Here is a 20616-nt window from a genome sequence, read left to right as displayed (position 1 = left end):
CCATAAAATTCCTATCACAGTGGGATATAAGTGAAATCAGAATTGTAGGGTTGGAAGGGACACCAAGGGTCATCTAGTCTAACCCCCTGCGATGCATAAATAATTTTTGCCTCTACAGCACATACACATGCTCAAAGGAAAGTGAGATTATCTGAAGAGCTCCAGCCTAAGAATATAACAAGCTAGCTTATTCTAAGCAAGATCCTTTCAAGTAGGGCATTGAAAAATTGGAGCATGTCCAGAAGAGAGCAAACAATCAGGAACATGGAGACATATGGAGCTGACATGCCAGTCCCTTGGGTCCATCTAGCTCTATACTTCCCGGGGTTTCCCAAACTTGGGTCTCTAGCTGTATTTGGACTACAACTCCCACCATCCCTAGCTAGCAGGACCAGTGGCCAGGGATGTTTGGAATTGTAGTCCAAAATCAGCTGGAGACCCAAGTTTGGGAAACCCTGGTCTGCACTAACTGGCAGCGGCTCTCCAGGGTTTTAGGCAGGGAGGGGGAATTCCCAACCCTACCTGGAGATGCCGGGGATTGAACCTGGGACCTTCTGCATCCAAAGCAGATGTCCTGCCACTGAGTTAAAAGAAGTGAGGGCAAGGCCAGTTCTAAGCATCCATTTCTCAAGGTTAACCCTGCGATTGGGAAGATCTGCCTGGATTAGGCTTCAGAAAACGTGTATCCCCACTTTTCAAAGGATCTTTCTAACCCCATGCAACTATTTTACAGTTCGGGAAGCTTTTCATCTGTGATTAATTTGGCTCTGCGGCACTGACTCAGAACAGGTGATCACACCCTGCAGACGTGTTGGCATTTGGCATTGATCTCTCCGTAGTTTTCAAACCCCTGGCTTGTGCCTTTGAAATATACTCAGAGTCGCGAAGTGATTTCACGCTCTTTATTCAGCTCATAGTGGTGAGGAGGAATGAATGAAAGTCCCCTCAAAGTATCTGCTTTATATACATTATTTACACAATGGGCTGCACATGATTGGCTAATTCCGGAATTCTACTGTAAGCCAATCAGGTTGTGGATTCACTTCTATCTGGAGCATGATTGGGTAGTTCCTGCCAACCAATCACACTGCTGCATTGTTCTAGGACCAATCAGACTGCTGCATTCTGAATCCTATTGTTCTAGGACCAATCAGACTGCTGCCTTTTGGATCCTATTGTTCTAGGACCAATCGGACTGCTGCAGTTTGGATCCTATTCAACTCAGTACATAACAGCCTTGAAGCACAGTTGTGGTACCGAGTTGCTTTCAAGACAACAGCTGAACTTTCCATCATCATTCCCCCTCCTCCCTCCTTGAAGGGGGAAGTGAAATTAGCCCAGCGTGCTTTGAGTTTATTTAACAAGTTCAGCTCCTGTGGCCAATAGAGACTAACAGCAGAGGGGGAGAGAAAATCGTTGCAGCCTACATGCTTTGGAGATTAAATAAGGCCTTTTAAAGGGCTTGGACAGAGATGCTGGGTCTCTCCCCACCCCATGTGGAATGTTATGTGCCTATCCCAGACTTCACCACCAGGGCCACAGGAATTTTGAAGAAGAAGGGGAAGTTTTTTGGAATTTAGTGCATTTTCTGTTGCACCCACTTTGGGCTGTTTTCCAGGCCAGTCGCTGCTGTCCAGACACACCCCTTTTTGAAGAGACTATTTAAGGATGAGCTTGAGCACAGCACCCTCCCAAAGGCAGAGAGGCAGGGATGCACAAAGCGAGGGGCTCAGGATGTCTGACCACGCCGGGGCAAGAACAACCTTCACCCTCATTCTCTTTGTCCTGGGGCCTGGCTGGGTATGTATGCACAATTTTACAGGAGGTGTGTGCAACGAATGAATGAATGAATGAGACTTGTGCCTGCCTTTGATGTATGCTGAATGAGTTAGTTGGCTTCAGCAGAGCTTAATATGTTCGTACAGTGTGGGACCAAGTGCTCAGAGGTCCAGCTCCAGTTGGCTAGTAGCAGCTCTGCAGGTTTTTGAGGGCCACCTCTTGTATGCATATGTTTACACACTAGTGAGGGACGCGGGTGGCGCTGTGGTCTAAACCACTGAGCCTCTTGGACTTGCCGATGGAAAGGTCAGAGGTTCGAATCCCTGCAATGGGGTGAACTCCCGTTGCTCGGTCCCAGCTCCTGCCAACCTAGCAGTTCGAAAGCACGCCAAAAAGTGCAAGTAGATGAATAGGTACTGCTGTGACGGGAAGGTAAATGGTGTTTCTGTCCGCTGCTCTGGTTTCAGTGTTCTGTTGCGCCAGAAAAACATAGCTGTCAACCTTCCCTTTTTTTGCGGGAAATTCCCTTATTCCAGCGCCATTTCCCGCTGCTTCCCGCTGCTATCCCGGATTGTTAGATATCCCATAGACTGTCCCCAGGACAGGTGAGGCTGCTGATCCCTTATTTTCCAGGCTGCTGATCCCTTATTTTCAAATCTGAAAGTTGACAGCTATGTGGAAAAACTGTCTGTGGACAAACGCCGACTTCTTTGGCCTGTAAAGATAGATGAGCGCTACAACCCAAGAGTCATCTGTGACTGGACTTAACTGTCAGGGGTCCTTTACCTTTACCTTTTTACACACTGGTGACTTTAGGAAACCTGGAGGGTACATGCATATAATAGACGTCTGGTGTTAAATGCAAAATAACACCAAGGACCACAGAATTGTCGAGTTGGAAGGGACCACAAGTTTCATCTAGTCCACCCCCCTGCAGTGCATGAGTCCTTTTGCTCAGCATGGGGCTTCAACCCATGTCCCTAGGATTAAGAGTCTCGTGCTTGACCAACTGAGCTATAATGATGCATAGGATATGTTAGAATGGTTTGAGTTTCTTTAGTGGAAGCGAAGGCCACTTTGTATATATTTAGAAAATTATGCTGCAGAAATAGAGAGTTGTTGTCAGCTGAGTTCTGCCCAGGGCAGACCTACTGAAAATAATTAGTTGCGTTCCTGGATTTTGATAGGTTTACTATGAGGAGGCTTAAGATTGCATACAGCGTGAGGCTTGACTCTTCTACATATTTTTGCATATGAATACGGGCTTTTTAACAACAACAACAGGCTATGGGCAGAACTAAACTGAACTGTTGAATGCAGGGAACAAGGTCTGCTCACAAAAAAAGACGCCCCCCCCCGCACCCTCTAAATTTTCTCTGGAAGTTTTTTTTTGGGGGGGGGAACCTAGAACAGTTTTGGGATGTGCAGAAGGGAGGGGAAGTCCCACTGCATGAGTGGACCTTGTTCCCTGCACGGTGAATGCCCCACTTTAGTGCATTGTTAAATTCCACCCTGCAGGTTATATCAGGGGATATTGTTTTGTTTCTGTCCTTGTTTATATTATGCATTTCGTCTTTTCATCTTGTGTTTTTATGCTGTGAACCGCCGTGAGATCTACGGATGAAGGGGGGCATGCAAATTTAATAAATAAGACAAATAAAAGTAATAGTCCTACTCGGAGCAGAGCCATTGAGACTAACGTAATTACCGGTAAGTTAGTAATGAGCATGAGTTTTGATGGGACTGTACTCAGTAGGGTTAGCATTGGACACTATCCAATGGATGAGTGGCTCGGACGTAAGTGGGCGCTCGATACAAGAGGGGGCTGGAGGCAATTGAAGCTCTGGCCTGGAACCATTAAATTCTGCATATGAATCCTTTAAAATTAGATTCCCCCCCCCCATCCTTAGCCCTGGAGTGTGTCTGGCACCATTGTTGACACTAACAAAGTTATCCAGTTCCAAGGGGGAAATTGAGAAAGCACCAGTGAGAATTAGAAGGCTGGGCTGGTTATTTGGGCCGGGATTCTCATCTGCTTGTCGTGTGCTTGTTGCAGCATTCAAGATTTATCAAAGTGGGCAAATGACCCCCCTAATGAGGCAGTACATCCCACAGCTGAGTAACACAGCACTCACTTTGCATGCAGAAGGTCCCAGGTTCAATCCCCGATATCTCCAGCTAGAACTCCGAGAGACACTATCCCAGCCAAAATTCCCAGAGAGCTGCTGCCAGTCTGTGTAGACAGTACTGAGCTGGATGGACCAAGGATCTGGCTCGATATAAGACAGCTTCCTATGTTTGTAAGCATGGCCGTGGGTGCATGGAACTGGTAAATGGTGCAACCTCCTGGCTTTTTTCCATAGCTCCCTGAACCAGATGAAAGTAGAGGGCAGTGATGGATTTTAATAGATCCCGGTAGACTTACAAGAGGATGGACTGCTTGCAGCAGGTATCCCCACTGGTTGAGGGTGAAACTCTATTGCAGAGAAGCCAGTATAAATCTGACATTATGGAGGACTACTTGAAGGGGGCAGCTTTGGAAACTTTCTGTTTGGGTACAATGTTTACTTTGGCTGGTGCTGTAACTTTTTATTTTATTTTAATGGCTTTATAATGAGTTGAAATGCAAGTGCTGCAGAAGGAAGCCACAGGCTCCCTTTGCAAATAAGCTGGTGTGCAGGGGTGGAGTAGCTTTGGCCCTCCTGTTGGGCTCCCAGCTCCCATCAGCCCCAGCCAACATGGCTGAAGGTGAGGGGTGAGGGGAGTTGTAGTTCAGCAACCACAGCTTCTCCACACCTGATGTCCTGTGTCCTCCAGGTTATTACTATATATTTTTTAACATCTTTAATTCTTCCCCACCTCAAATGAACTCAAGGCAGCATGTGTCCTCCTGCCATAATATTATAGCTACACAACAACCCTGCGATGTGGGTCAGGCTGCTGGCCAAAAGTCACCCAGCTTTATGACTGAATGCAGATTTCAGCCCGGGTCTCCCTGTTCCTAGATCGAGCACTCTAATCATTGAACATGCTGGCTCTCAAACGCAATTACACAACCCACCAAGTCCCATTTTGCCTCCCTATCACAGCTGCTGTTTTAAGTCTCTCTTGCCACCACTATACGGTGCTCCCATTTCCCCTATTTTCTCATTACTGAGAAAGTCATTTCCTGTATGGTGGAGAACAGAGGAGGGGGGAGCATGTATGGATCCTTATCTGCAGAGGCTTCTTCACCCAAGGGCTGCCTGAAGGGCAGGCTGCAGATAGGGGTTAGCAGGAGGGAAGGAGCCCCTTCAGGCCGCTGTTCTGTCTAGTACCATCTGACAGCTGTTTGGGTACACCAAGGTGACTAGTGGCTCTAAGAAGAAGCTCAGTGTTTATGATCTTTCAAATTCATCCAATTTCTTAGGCTAGGGATGAGAAGTCTGTGATGCTCCAGATGTAGTTGGACTCCAGGTCCCACTGGCCCCAGGCAGCCAGCCCAATGGGCAGGGACAATGGGAGTTGTAGTCTAGCAACATCTGGAGCAGCACAGATTTCTCACCCCGAGTTAGGTGGATGACCAGCTCCTGACAAAATGGTCTTATAACCAGTGACTTCTCCTTGTTTGGGATTTTAAACAGGTTTCTTTATCAGTTGAGTAAAGTAAGCCTCATAACAGGGGTAGCTAGTTGGGTCTCACACACACACACACACACACACACACACACACACACAGATGTTGTTGGACTACAAGTCCCATCATTCCTGACCATTTATCATGCTGACTGGGGCTGATAGGAATTGGTAGTCGAACAACACCTGGAGGGCCAAGGGCTCCCTGCACCAGGACAAGATTTTGCCCCTTCCAGGTGTTGCTGAAAGACAGCTCCAATCAGATCCAGCCCGCATGGCCAAGCATGATGGGATTTGTAGTTCAGCAACTTCTGGAAGGCCAAAGGCTCTCCTTCCACACCTTGATAGAAGTGGGGGCAGAATATCATAATGCTCCTTAATATTTATGTTATCGGAAAGGTGGGAGGAAATGTGTTCATTTCAGTTCTGTGTACTTGCTTCCAGCTGGGAATGGGGGCTTCATCCCAGAGTCCCCAAGTGCACTGGGCCTCCTAGGAGCTACTCAGCTAATCCCCCCCCCAACCCGGAATGTGATAGCATGAACCATAAAGCAATTCAAAGGCGTTGCTGCTGCCCATGTTAGCTCCTTCCCTGAGGTGAGATCTGTGTGGTTCACTGATCCAGTTCAAGGCTTCCTTGCAGCCAGAACAGCTGCAGACGTGAGAAGTGAATCTGCAAGGTTTTGATGCCGGGGAAGGTGATCTGAAGCAGAAAGAACATTAGCATGAGTAATTTGCCAGGTACCCGGGCTCAAGCCTGACGTGCCGGCATTGAAGAAACATCAGTCGTGTTTCGACTTGCAGGCTGAGCAGATGGGACCAGGGCATCCCTGAACAGATCTGTAGAGTCCCAAACGGCTGCTCTTCTCATTGAGAACGACTGTTCCTTCTTTCTTTGGCTACGCCTTCGGAGAGGATTGGCACAGGCAGCTTTGCAAAAAGCATGGCCTCCGAGGGGCAGAGTGCCTTCCTTTGTCTGAGGCCGCTGTGCCAGCTGCAGCTACTTCTAGGCAGAGATGGTCTGGCCGCAGGGACCCGCCAAGCTTTCAGATTGACTACTGCGGGGCTTCTGCTGAAGACGGACTGAAAAGTGCAGCTCATCGAAACAGCTGCTTGGCCGGCAGCCTGGAAACAGATATTGGGGATATAGTGTGCCAGGGCTATAAGAGATTTGCGGGCTTTTTGCTTATTTCCAGGCGTGAACCGAAGTGTGGTTGCTTACCTTTAAGAAGGGTGGGGAATCTAAGGCATGGGGCTTTTTAATCATTACCATTATTTGTATAGTGGTACCTCGGGTTACATATGCTTCAGGTTACAGACGCTTCAGGTTACAGACTCCACTAACCCAGAAATAGTATCTCAGGTTAAGAACTTTGCTTCAGGATGAGAACAGAAATCGTGCTCTGGTGGCATGGCGGCAGCAGGAGGCCCCATTAGCTAAAGTGGTACCTCAGGTTAAGAACAGTTTCAGGTTAAGAACGGACCTCCGGAACGAATTAAGTTTTTAACCCAAGGTACCACTGTACTTACGTCCCAGCTTTTTCTCCAAGCTCCAAGCTTTTTCTCCTCATTTAATCCCACCACAGCCTTGTGAGGTAGGTTAGGCTGAGAGGCAGTGACTGGCCCAAGCTCACCCAGTGAGCTTCATGGCCTAGAGGGGATTTGAACCCTGGTCTCCCAGGTCCTAATCCGACACTCTAACCCCTACACCACACTGGCTCTCATAGGGGCCCCCCAGGCCTGTCTCCATAGCATTCAGGACTCTCTACAGGTTACATCCCTCATTGACTGTGCTCTGCACCTTCCGCAAGTGCTTTTGTAGAATATATTCCACAGCTTTTAATTGTAGCACTGTTTAATTGTTCTTGATTATTGTTTTCCTTATGTTTTCAGCTGTTCTTATTTTTATCTGTAAACTGCTTTGAGTCCTGTCAGGGCAAAAGATGGGGGATGTAAATAAACATATAGTAATTATTATTATTATTTTGTCTGGCTGGAATCCATCCTTGCTTCTTGCTTGTCTGATGAGAGAATGGAGATACATGTGGGTGTTGAGAAACTTCGGGATTTTGTATGGCTAGACTGTTTGCTGCTGTGGTAACCTTGGGACTGGATTGTTGCAATCCATGTGGGGCTGCCCTGTGATGGTGATGATTCCAATTTATTGGTCGCTTTCTCTCACCAAAGGCAACTCAGAGCAACTTGCAGCCAAGGCTCCAAGCTCTCGTCCATGCTCTTGGGCTTTTTCCTCCTTCTAGGCAGCATCTGAGGCATGCACGTACCCTTGCCAGTGCCCCGTGCAGGCACTCCGGTGCCCTGCTGGCACCAGTCTTTTGCTGGATGGCTGCGGATGCTGCAGAGTGTGTGCCAGGCAGCTTGGCGAGCTGTGCTCACTCCAGAAGCCTTGCGATCACCACAAAGGGCTCTATTGTGACTTCTCCAAGATCCACAGAGACAGCGGCATCTGCTTAGGTGAGCTGCTTCCACAGATTCTCTGCAGTGAAAGAGGCTTGTTTGCTGCTACCCCCCTGAATGGCAGGACTAGGTCACGTGGGTGTAAGGATGGCTGTGCATGCACCAGAGTGCTAACAGATAAAGTGGGTGGCACAGATCCAGTTTTTCTGTGTGCTCTTCCAATTGTGTGATAGCACAGCGTTTCCTGTTAGGGGTCGAGGTCAGGAGCATCCCACACCCTGAGATTTCAGGCCTCAAACTTGGCCCCCTGGTGATGTCACGGTAGGCAGACCCTAGTGATGTCATAGGGTGATTTTTCCTCTGTTCTCCCTCCTGCCACTGAACCCTGGAGATGGAGGTTAATTGGGAGAGGGGAAGAGGGAAGACACCACCACCCCCTGGCATCTATGTAATAATTTGCAGCTGGCTCCTGCTGGAATGAAGCTTGCAAGCACAGTCTACTTAATTGTTTTTTAAAAACCTTTTCAAAAGGCACTCTTGCCCACCTGGAGGTTGCAGCCCTTGCTATGCTGCCTAGAGAGGGGGCCTGACAAACCTTGAGCATTCAGGTCGGTCCTGAGGGTCCGACAGCCCTGTTTCCCATCCACACAGGAGCAGTTTTGGATGGGGGATGCATTCAGACTGTGTGTTGTTGTTGTCCTCTCCCATCAGTTAGTATTTCCTCCCCTTGCCAGATTGGGTTGGGGAGCAAGCCTGAAGTCAAAACCAAAATGACAATTATATGGGGAAACTCCAGGGCTCAGGTAGACCTTTTTGCTCAGGCAAGGTTTAGTCAGGGCAGAAAGCCTTCTCTTAGCCCTGCCTGCCTTGAAGGATCCAATGGGTGGGCAGAGTCAGTCCCCAGGGCAAAGTGGAGAAGGTGCCACCCACAGTTAACTGGCTGGCCACAAAGAGCACCTGCCCACAGTCTTCCCAGCAGCAGCAGCTCTTGATGACAGCTGCTCACCTGCCTTTGCACCACAACAAAGATGCATGTGTTGACAGGATCCCTCCGTCCACACGCTTCTCTTCTGTTTTCCCACCAGCTCATGAAGGGGCGACCTGTGACCTGCTGGGCAAGATCTACCTTAACGGAGAGAGCTTCCAGCCCAGTTGCAAACTGCGGTGCATCTGCATGGACGGTGCCATTGGCTGCGTCCCCCTCTGCCCGGACGGCATGCGCCTCCCTTCCCCCGACTGCCCCTTCCCCCGGCGGGTGAAGGTGCAGAACAAGTGCTGCGAAGAGTGGGTCTGCGAAGGGGGCAGCAGCCCAAAGAGCCACTACGGAAAGGGCATGGCAGGTGAGGGGACTTGTTGGGAAAGTGGGGGAGGGGTGGCCAAGGAGGCAGGTAGGACTGTTGGAGCAGAAAGACTAAAAGATGCTGGCTGTGGCCACCTCACCTCAAGGAAAAGGTTCAGAAAAGGGCAACCACGATGATCAAGGGGATGGAGCAACTCTCCTATGAGCAGCGTCTGGGAATTTTTAGTTCAAGTCGAGTAAGAGGTAAGAGCCATAGAATCATAGAGTTGGAAGGGACCTCAGTGGTCATCTAGTCCAACCCCCTGCAATGCAGGAATCTCAGCTAAAGCATCCATGACAGGTGGCCACCCAACCTCTGCTTAAAAACCTCCAAGGGAGGAGAGTCCACAGCCTCTCCCAAGGGAGACTGTCTCACTGTTGAACAGCTTTTACTGTCAGAAAGGTCTTCCTGATGTTTAGTGGGAATCTCCTTTCTCATAACTTGAAGCCATTGGTTCGAGTCCTACCCTCCAGAGCAGGAAAAAACCAAGCTTGCTCCCTCTTCCATGTGGCAGCCCTTGAGTGGATTGAGAGAAGTCTTTCTCCCTCTCAAAGCACTAGAACTTGTGGGCATCCAATGGAAGCTGAACGTTGGACGATTCAGTGGAATGGAGGTAGTGAGAGCCACTAGGTTAGATGGTCTTAAAAGAGTATTAGACAAATTCATAAAGGACGGGGCTATCAATGGCTACTAACCCTGATGGCTATCTTCTACCTTCACTGTCAGAGGCCGTACTCTTCTGAGTACTGGTTGCTCAAAAGGAGAGTGCTCTTGCGCTTGGGTCCAGAGTGGTGTGACAGTAATCCCTTTTCACAGGGAACTCTGGGAACTGTAGCTCTGGCAGAGGAATGGGGTCTCCTAACAATTCTAAGCCCCCTTAACGAACTACAGTGGTACTTCTGGATGCAAACGGGATCCGTTCCGAAGCCACGTTTGCATCCTGAGCAGAATGCAACCCGCGTCTGTGCGTGCACGGGTTGCGACTCGCTGCTTCTGCACATGCGCGTAACATCATTTTGAGCGTCTGCGCATGCGCGAGTGGCGAAACCCGGAAGTAACCCATTCCGTTACTTCCAGGTCGCCGTGGAGTGCAACCTGAAAATGCTCAACCTGAAGCGACTTTAACCCAAGGTATGACTGTAGACAGGAGTGTCTGGCATGCTCTGGTCCATGGCGTCACGAAGAGTCGGACACGACTAAACGACTAAACAACAACAATGACTGTACAGTTCCCATAATTCTTGGGGGGAAGCCATGACTATTTAAAGTGGTACCATAGTGCTTTGAATGTGGGGTGTGAATGTGTCCTCAGTTGGACACAGCCCAAGATAAATGGAAAATTGAGAGAATTCTGAATTGTTTTGTTCTATACAGTGAAGGTGGGACAGATAGAGAGGCCAAAGGGCCTTAAGCCTGTGGTGTATAGCACAAGCTATCTCTTTCAGGTATTTCCTGGCCGTCTAGGAGGCCCGCTGTTGAGAGCACTCAAGCAATCTCCCTAAGAAAAGGCTACTAAAGTGGTTTCTCCTGGCTCCCTTTGCCCTCTCCTGTCCAGAGGTCCAGCCTGACAACCAAAGGATGCAGCTTTGACCTTTGCTCACCAAAGTCCTTTCCTCCAATCTCAGTTTACAGGAACAACCCAGTTCGCAAGCCCAAGATGAACCACCTCCAGGAGAACTGCTTGGTGCAGACCACAGAGTGGAGCGCCTGCTCCAAAACCTGTGGGATGGGCATCTCCACCCGGGTCACCAACGACAACCCCCAGTGCCGGCTGGAGAAGGAGAGCAGGCTCTGCCTTATCCGATACTGCAACGTCCCCTTGGAGAAGAGCATCAAGGTAACTAACTGGCCGCTAACGGGAGCAGGTGTAAATGCACAAGATCGGACCATGCCAGGCATGGCAAGCTGCTTCCAGCCTGCGTTCCCAAGCTGGTCCACTGCGCCTCTTGACTCGCCCTACTTGGCTCTCTCTGAACCTCGCCTCCTTCCCTCTAGGCTCCCTGCTCGCTCACTTGTCTTGTTACCCTGAGCTGGCAATGCAGGAAAAGATCTCCCTGCATGAACAACTCTCAATGGGTTTCCTCTCTCCATTCATAGGAAAGGGGTCCTCTTTCTCACTACACAGCAAGGAAACCAAGCTGAGAAAGAAATGTGTGAGAAAGAGTGAGCAAAATACAAAGAATATGGCCCATGTAAATACGGGGAGGGAGGGAGGAGGAGAGACAGCTAGACAGAGACAAAATCTTTCTTTAAAATTCTTGGTTTCAGTGAGCTCATTCAGGAAGCTGTTCTCAAGAAGCTGAGATGGAGAAAGCTTCTTTTTCATTTATTTTCATAAATAAATTTGCATTTGCACCCATCCTTTTTGTCAAAGAGAGCAAGGTAGTGTAGATAGTTCCTGCCACACTCTGCTCATGTTAACCCCACAACAACCTTGTGAGGTAGATTAGGCTAAGATGTAATGGCCGTTCTGAGGTCATTCAGTGATCTTCATAGCCTTGAACATAGGGGATTTGAACACAGGTCCCCTGGCCCAACATTCTTAGTGCGCATGCACACACACATACCCCGTACCTCCAGAAGACGGCCAAGGATTTTCTTTGGGCAGGAAATTAGGTTTCTATCCTGTTCTAACCACTACACTACACTGTCCCCTGCCCTGGAGTACAGTCGTACCTTGGAAGTCGAACGGAATCTGTTCTGGAAGTCTGCTTGACTTTCAAAACGTTCGAAAACCAAATCGCAGCTCCTGATTGGCTGTAGGAAGCTCCTGCAGCCAATCAGAAGCTGTGGAAGCCCTGTCGGACACTTGGGTTCCAAAAGAACGTTCGCAAACTGGAACAATCACTTCCGGGTTTGCGGCGTTCGGGAGCCAAAACGTCCGAGTTCCAGGGCATTCGGGATCCAAGGTAAGACTGTATTTGCTTCCCTGTGTGGGGATTTATTTGTTGATTGTTTGGGTGAGCATTGTGAGCCCATCTCACCTGGAATCTGGAGTGGCGAAACCTAGACAAAGCTTTAGCAGGGCCATACCTCGGTCTCAGAGCCCTTCCTCCACATGCGCAAAACCCTAAACACAATCCAAGCCATCTCCAGCTAGGGTTGGGAAGGATCCCTGCCCCAAACTCTGGGGAGCCACTGCCAGTCCGGTTTTTATAATCCTACGTCCAGAACTGAGCCAGGATACTTATTGTTGTGGTCTCTTCCCCACCCTCCTCCTCTCTCTAGAAGGGAAAGAAGTGTGTGCGGAACCCCAAGCCCCGCCGGGCAATCCGCTTTGAGTTCACGGGCTGCACCAGCACCCGCTCCTACCGGCCCAAGTTCTGCGGCAGCTGCACGGATGGGCGCTGCTGCACTCCGCACGTCACCAGCACCGCGAAGGTGGAGTTCCAGTGCCCGGAGGGAGACTCCTTTGTGCGCAAGATGATGGTGATCCGCTCCTGCTCCTGCCACCACGACTGCCCCGCAGACAATGACATCTTCCTGGCCACCTACCACCGGCGCATGATTGGGGACCACGTCAAGCTTGAGAGGCAGTAGAGCCCATCCCCATGCCACCTCCATGATGCTGGCTGTTACCTGGGATGCTACTGGGAGAATCAGGGGACGAAGGAGGGTGACCTCAGTAGACCGGAAGGCATGTGAGTCCAGGCACTAAACAGTCCTCTATGGCAGGAGGCTCCAGCTTTCTCAGACCCAGGACTCGCCTTACAACCAAGTGTGCATTTGGGGGTCCAGTTCTTGTTCCTTTTTTATTATTACCACCATGTATTTGAATAGCGACAGTACAGCTATTGTGAAACTCACCTTAGATCGGGCCGCAACATGGTAAAGGGACCCACCAGTTGGAAAACAGTGCTCTGTTGTGCAACAGCACGAACCTGGCAGTTTGTGGGGTAAAGCTCGCACACTTGGTTTTGCACTAACCAGATCATTGGTTCCAAAGGTAGCTTCCTTATCTAAGGAGTTCTGATCCAGCTCCACAAGCAAACAACTGCCAATAACACACTGGCTTTAGGCAGTTTTCATCATACCGTACACAGCCCCTCAGTTCCCACGATCCCTTTCTCCTTCTCCCTGCTGTTTGGCCAGCACAGCAAAACATCCCCTTTTGTTCTCCAGATGCAAACTTTCCAAGAACTGGAACTCAAGTCGGATAGGTGGCTGTCGCTGTGTGACATAAGCACAGACCCAACTGCTCACCTCCGGCTTCAGAGTTAACAAACCTTTTTTAGATTAGCTGATCTGAACGCAAAACCAGCTGGGAAATATTATCTCGATGCGACACAGGTTGCTCTCACCAAAGGTATGAAGCCAGCACTACGAATCACAAGCAGAAACGAGTCAAAAGGAAGGCTATGGAAGTCTTTTAACAACAAAAGTCATTTGATAGGCATCTGCTGTATAACCTGGCTGGCGAGAGATCATTGAGTTGAGCAGTCTGTCTTTTGGCAGAGGATTTGCCATCACCTACATTTGGAAGACTGGTGTTAATCATTTTGGACGATTTGCAAGACACTGCCTCCTCCTTTTCTCCCCATAAACCTGCCCTCTGCCCTGAGCATCCAGATTCCCCCTGTAGAGAGATGCTCCTTCCCTCCCAATTTCAACTGTAAATACAATGAGAATTATTTTTAAAGCCTATTGTTACGATTAGCACTTTTTGTTGTTGTGGGTCTTATTTTTTCCCACTTCTGCTGTTTACTTCTTTCCTTAGTGTTTTCTTCTCTTCTCTTTTTTAAAAACTTCTTGCTTATCTGACTTGGAGGAGTCATATTAAGGCAAATGGGAATGAGTGCAGTTCACTTCCCAGGAATGGCTGGGAGAGACCCTTGCCTGAAACCCTGGAGAGCTGTTGCCAGTCAGTGTGGACTATACCGAACTACACAGACCCAATGGTCCAACTCTGTAAGACAGCGCCCTGTGTTCCTAGGTGCTGCAGCTAAAGATGATAACAATAAACCTTCTTTTTTTTAAAAAAAAAAGTTGCCAGTCAAATAGCTAGCAATGCATGCATATTTCAGAGTCCCATGCAAACAGCGTTGGAGAACTGAGCACACTCGTCCCTGCTTCCAGAAAGAAAATGGGTATATTTAGCCTAAAGAAGAGAAGACTGGGTGGGGGCTAGGGTGGAACATGTAATAATATTTTATAATAATAATTTATTATTTATACCCTGCCCATCTGGCTGGGTTTCCCCAGCCACTCTGGGCGACTCCCAACAGATTATTATTATTATTATTAAAAATAAAGTGATAAAACATCAAACATTAAAAACCTCCCTAAACAGGGCTGCCTTCAGATGTCTTCTAAAAGTCAGGTAGTTGTTTATTTCCTTGACATCTGATGGCAGGGCATTCCACAGGGCAGGCGCCACTACTGAGAAGGCCCTCTGCCTGGTTCCCTGTAACCTCACTTTTTGCAGTGAGGGAACCACCAGAAGGCCCTCGGAGCTGGACCTGTGTCTGGGCTGAATGGTGGGGGTGAAGATACTCCTACAGGTGTACTAGGCCGAGGCTGTTTAGGGCTTTAAAGGTCAGCACCAACACTTTGAATTGTGCTCGGAAACACACTCGGTAGCGTCCCTCAGACATCTGAAAGGCTGTCGCACAAGCCTTGTCTATGACAAGCAGGACTGGACTGTATAGCGTCAATTCAGGGGAGGGTGGATTTCAGCTGGACTTTTGGAGAAGCTTCTTGATGTTGAGAGATGCTGCTTTGGAACATAGTGGAATTGGTTGCCTTGGAGGAGCAGTAGACTGGAGGTCTTCAAGCAGAGGATGTCTAGCCACCCACCAGGGATGCTTGGTCTCTGGCTTTCTGGCATCAAGTGGGGCTTTAGATGACCTACAGGACCCCCTCCCAAACTTCCTTTGTTGTGGGTGAGCTCTAGCAGTAATAGGCAGCTGGCTAGAAGAGACCTTGTTTAAATTTCCCAGAATGCCCTGCTAAATCAGGGATATTGTGGGAAATTAACAGCCCTGTTGCTTGGCAGTGATTGGAGAGCTGTCCTGTATACCTGAAGGAGCGTCTCCACCCCCATCGTTCAGCCCAGACACTGAGATCCAGCGCCGAGGGCCTTCTGGCGGTTCCCTCATTGCGAGAAGTGAGGCTACAGGGAACCAGACAGAGGGCCTTCTCGGTAGTGGCGCCCGCCCTGTGGAACGCCCTCCCATCAGATGTCAAAGAGATAAATAATTACCTGTCATTCAGAAGACATCTTAAGGCAGCCCTGTTCAGGGAAGTTTTTAATATGTAACGCTGTACTGTTTTTAACACTGATTGGGAGCCGCCCAGAGTGGCTGGGGAAACTCAGCCAGATGGGCGGGGTATAAATAATAAATTATTATTATTATTATTACTATATACCGTATTTTTCCGTGTTTAAGACTAGGGTTGTTTTTTTTAACCAAAAAAAAAAAAAAAAGGTTTTGGGGCTCGTCTTATACATGGGTAGTGCTGAAGGGTGTTTTCTTAATTTGGAGTCCCCAAAAATAGGCATCTTATACACGGGGGCATCTTATAGACGAAAAAATATGGTGTGGGTGGTGGGTGGGTGTATAGGGGGGTGGGCTGTCATTGGCAGCCCTTTCTGGGGTGTTGAGGAGGCCTGGCAATTGCCTGAGCGTGCTGCATGCTGGAACCAGGCTTGGCTCCTAATGCACATTTTTGAAAACCTTTTTTTAAAGGACATTCTCCCTCCCAAACATCCCCCAGAGCAAAAATGGAGACGGTGATCTTCTAGGGACGGTTACTGGAAACCAAGGATCGTATCTATGAAATAGGAGACGTTTGGAATATGTGGCCTGGCTGTCACTTCTGTTCCATCCCAGTGATAACGAAGGCAGCAGACATTGGGCGGTCAGCTCCCTTCCAAAAGCCAAAGTCCTTGATGCTGAGCTACAAATAGCCGCAGAACAGATGTGCAAAGCAGCAGCCAGTTAGTGTGGCCTGAATGTAAGAGGGGCTTTGCGGAGGCTTAACAGCTTATGGAAGCTGCTCCTCGCCACATCATTCCACCAGGGGCTGATCTCCCTCCCTGCCCTTCACAGGGTAGTATATTCAGGGCTCCCATTCAGTCTTCTGGGTGAATCTCTGACGACAAGGGGCCACTAAGCATCTGGGACTGGCTTGCAGGGTAAAAGAATGGATGGATCCAGACCACATACGGTAGCTTATCAAGGAATAATAATTCCTGACAATAGGAAACACAGGAGCTTGCAGTTTAAGCTAAAGTCTGCTAGAGGTCTCAGTTGATCTTTACGGGGAAAAAGGTGCCTTCAGATTCCAGACAGTGTTTTGCAAGGGGTAGGGTGAGATTCAACTTTTAGGCTTATGCCTAAAGCACTCTGCTGCCCTAGCCTAGCAAATCTAAGGTGTTCGCCAATGCTAGCCCTACTCAGAGAAGACCCATTGAAGGTAATGGCCAGGACTAGCTTAGGTTCATTAATTTCAATGTGTCTACTCTGAGTAGGGGTTAATTAGTGGCAGCTCCTACTTTAGCAACAACAACCCCAAAATGGGCTACTTGCAGTTTGGAAAGTGATGGGGAGAAATGAAAAGTCTGGGGTAAATGAACGACTAGCAGGAAAATATGTAAACACCCTGCGAGCAAATCAGGAAGAACAATGAATGCCGATTGTTGTATAACCGCCGTGTATATAAACAATAGTCCAACTACAGCATAAGCTTTGTGCAAGCAAATGAGGATGAATGAGGGAAGACTGGGTCATTGGGCAGAACCCTAAGCTGCACCAGCTGTGCTGCTATTAATGAAGGGAAGGGAGAGATGAATTTTGTCTTCATTTCTCTCTTTCTTTCCACCTTCATTAGAGGCATTGGCCACTAGATGGCAGTGTGCACCTCACTAACTAAAAGGCTCCTCAAGAAGAGGAGTTCAGCATTATCTGCAGGGCCCAGAAATAGTCTGGGAGCATCCTAAATCTGCGGAGGAAGGAAACTAAGATGAGTCTGGAATAGGGGTCTGGGTCTGTGAGGGAAGTGCTAGAAGAAATTCAGGGTTCCAACCACAGGCAGTTTTGACAGTTGCTGTTTTGCAACATACACATTTACAAACGAGTCTTGAGTTCCTAAAAGACCAAACCTGATATACAACCAGTTAAAATTAAATGTCGTTAGTGCAATAGGCAGTCAGCTGGTGTTTTTTTTAAAAAATCAAACATATATTATTGTCCTAGAGCAATGTAAAACCAGTAAAAGCCAAACACTTTTTAAAAAATCATTTAAAAATCAATTTAATGCACAGCCTGAGAAAAATAGTAGACAAAAAAAAAATCACACTACACGGATCTATATTTCAGCTGCTAAGCTTCCAAAACATTGATTGCCATCCGCCTTAAAATATGTACTGCTTGTTCTTTCTTATATGGGGTGAGCCTAAAGCTGCTTGCTTGGCAATAAGCCCCACTGAATGCATTCATAGGTAATTCTCCCTTTCCTTTTAGTACATAGATTTGTTTGCTGAATGTGTAAAAAAAGGGGGGGCATTTATATCGTGGGGATCTGTGGCTTTAAACAATAGTTTTACTCATTCCCAGGGAAGCGTACAATGGGATCACTGCCGTATGAGATCTTCTTTAGCAGATCCATTGTAGAATTCCTCTCTAAGCATCACCTTAACTTTGCCCTTTAAGAAGCCTTTGCAAAACATAGCCTGCTACTTACAACTACAGGACGGCAAGAGCGCCATCTATTAAGTAGCATTATCGGAGACACCTATCTGGACCTTCCCTCTGCCCTGTCGCAAAGCAGCTGTTCCCTGTCCTCCATAATCTTTGGCAGGTGCATCCATTAGCCTTGTTCGGGGAGTAGCTAATTATCCCAGGAAGGATTTGACTGCTCAACGGTGGTGGCCCAGCTTGGATAGAGAGCCCAGTTCATCACCCAGGACGTGCTCACAGTCCCTGCAAGCTGTGGCCAGGACATAAACAGCCGTATCGCCTGATCCCAGGCCGCTGCTGTCCCGTGTGTGTGTCTGGCTGATGGGGCCCATCCTGGGCGTGCCGGCTTGGCCCCAGCTGCTTCTAGAGGGATAAGGAAGCCAGGGGGAGATTCTTGGTACTTGCCATCAGGCGAGTATTCATCCTCAGAATGCTCCCTTGCCTAGCAAGTAAAGCTCCTTATCAGCCAGGCCCAGCTGCCGCTAATGGAAGAAGAGGATCCTGCAGTTCTGGGGCAACCTGGCTGCCACTTTTTGCAGCTGAAAAGAGGTTCCTCTGCTTTGCCAGGAGATGTTCAAAGGATGGAGCTCTTGGCCACGCTTCGGTGTCTTCTGGGCTTTGCTGGGCTGGAAAACAAAGGGAGCGTCCCCAGGTCATAGGAAAGGGCCTTTTCACCATTGCATAGGAAGGATACAATGGGACTATAGCATAGAACGGAAATGACTAAGGCAGTGTACACATAATACCTGTAAAGCAGATTCTAAGAACATTCTTTCCCTTGAATAATTATGGCCTCTGTAGTTTGTGAAGGGTTGCTGGTGGGAATTGTAAGTCTGCAATGGGTAAACTACAGGGCCCAGAATACTTGGAGGGGGAGAATGTGCTTTAAAGGTAGAGTTTGCACATATTGCTGTACGAAAGGAAAGAAACTGAAATGACCTCTAAGTCAATATTGACCATAGGGTTGATGGGACTATGTGGGGTGGGGGGTTAAATAAAAATGGGTGGGCACAAAACACCCTGGGGTGGAAAATACTTTTATGAAGTATAGCACCAAAAAATGGATTAGGAACTCGGAATTAAAGGGCAGAGGCATGTACAGAGTGTACCTTCCCTGCCAAGGAGCAAATGCACACCATGGGCAAATGCACACATGCATCTGAAGAGCATGGCTTCCTCCAAAGGATCCTGGGAACTGTAGTTTGGTAAGGGTGCTGGGAATTGCAGCTGTGTGGAGGAAACTATGGTTCCCAAGATTTTTTTAAAGGAAAGTAATGTGCTTTAAATGTGCACTGAATATGTAGTAAATGTCTGGGGTGGATCTACCCTCTGCATTTAATAGATGATTCCACAATACAACAGTATTTTTGGACCATGCTGCTTTATTGCTAAAAAAGAAAAAAGTCTGCAGGTATCGTGTTTATTCTTTTTCTTTTTTAACCTTTTATGATTCCTGGTAATGGTGATTGATGATTAATAAATATTGATTATAGACTGATATTTCTTAATTTTATTGCATTTACATTCCTAAGAATTTCAGTCGGGGAGGGCGATCCATGAAAACTTCCTAAGCTTATCAAAGGGTCATTGAACCCAGAAGTTTGGGAAACCCTGTTCTAAATTACCCTTTAGGCAGACCTGAACCAATGCATGCCAATGATTCAAAACCAGGCACTGCTGCTATAGAAGATAGAAAGCTTGCAATTGCCAAAGAATGGAAATCCAGTTCAAGGCTGCTATCCTAAACACCATTAGGTAGGAAATAGGCCTCACTGAATATGGAAGGATACCCTACACGGTCATTTAAAAAGCAAATTTAAACAAACTATATCTTCTGCATGCCCAATATTAAACAGAATGTGTCTTCAACTGATCTGTATTTTGAGTAGCGAATGCAGAGCATGCCTCCTCTTTAAATTATGTCAGAGCAATCCTATATATGTCTTCTCAGAAACAACACCCATTGGGCTCATTGGAGCTTACTCCCAGGTAAGTGGGTATAGGATTGCTGTTTGTATTACAAAGACCCAATGCTTTTTTTCCTGGGGGTACGCATACCCCTAAACATTTTGTGAATCTAAGTTTGGCCTCATTGAGGGGCAGTATTTCAATTTGAGTAGGAAAACATTTTTTTTTTTAGGAAAAAAAGCACTGTATAGATCTGCAACACCAAAAGCAACAGCTGTGCATCGTCCATTGGAGCCATGAGCGACCACTAATGGTGACAGCCCACAAAACCTTCGTGAGTGAGCAGGGATATAAAGGATCAGGCAGTTGCTGGAGTATCCTGGACCCAAGTTGTTAAGGGCATTGCAGATTAATACTTGAACCTGGCCCAGTAGCTTTTGGGCAGCCAGCGCAAGCTTTTGAGCACCCGAGTTATGCGCTGGCTCCGTATCTCGGCTCGGTAGCTAACTGGCAGCCAATGCAATGTTCTTTGGTCCCTGGCCACATGGTCTCTCGCAGTTGCATTCTGCACCAGCTGCAGCTTCTGAACCGTCCTCGAGAGCAGCCCCACATAAAAGCGCACTGCAACAGCCCCGACCGACAAAATCCCATGCTATGTTTTTTCTAGAGTTACTGGGGGAGGGAAGCCTCGGAAGAATTATAATCCTAGCACCTCGTGCTAGACAAAATCTTAGCAAGGTTATCTTCAAAAGGCATAAATAGAAACCAGAATGTACCGTGGCCAGGACAGCTATTGAGAAATCAGAAAATGTCTGCAGTAAATAGGGATGGTTACAGTGTGCAGAGTTCTTATAGCAAACCTGCACATGCTCTTTTCAA

The 20616-nt window shown here is 48.0% G+C and overlaps 2 protein-coding genes across 2 annotated transcripts in view; both read left to right on the top strand.

The window, feature by feature from the left end:
- Positions 1-20616, top strand: part of EPB41 (erythrocyte membrane protein band 4.1) — a 274098-nt gene that overhangs the window by 109235 nt on the left and 144247 nt on the right. The gene's annotated exons all lie outside the window — the stretch shown is intronic.
- On the top strand, positions 1243-12717 carry LOC128418648 (CCN family member 2-like). The gene is made up of 5 exons (XM_053398594.1): positions 1243-1800; positions 7652-7865; positions 8894-9148; positions 10774-10985; positions 12377-12717. Exons 1-5 carry the CDS (start codon positions 1669-1671, stop codon positions 12686-12688), a joined length of 1125 nt encoding a protein of 374 aa, XP_053254569.1. The 5' UTR covers positions 1243-1668; the 3' UTR covers positions 12689-12717.

The sequence above is a fragment of the Podarcis raffonei genome, chromosome 8, assembly GCF_027172205.1.
Source record: "Podarcis raffonei isolate rPodRaf1 chromosome 8, rPodRaf1.pri, whole genome shotgun sequence".
NCBI classification, from domain to species: domain Eukaryota; kingdom Metazoa; phylum Chordata; class Lepidosauria; order Squamata; family Lacertidae; genus Podarcis; species Podarcis raffonei.
Note: the sequence above shows the minus strand (reverse complement) of the source record. Positions and strands in the feature narration are given on the sequence as shown.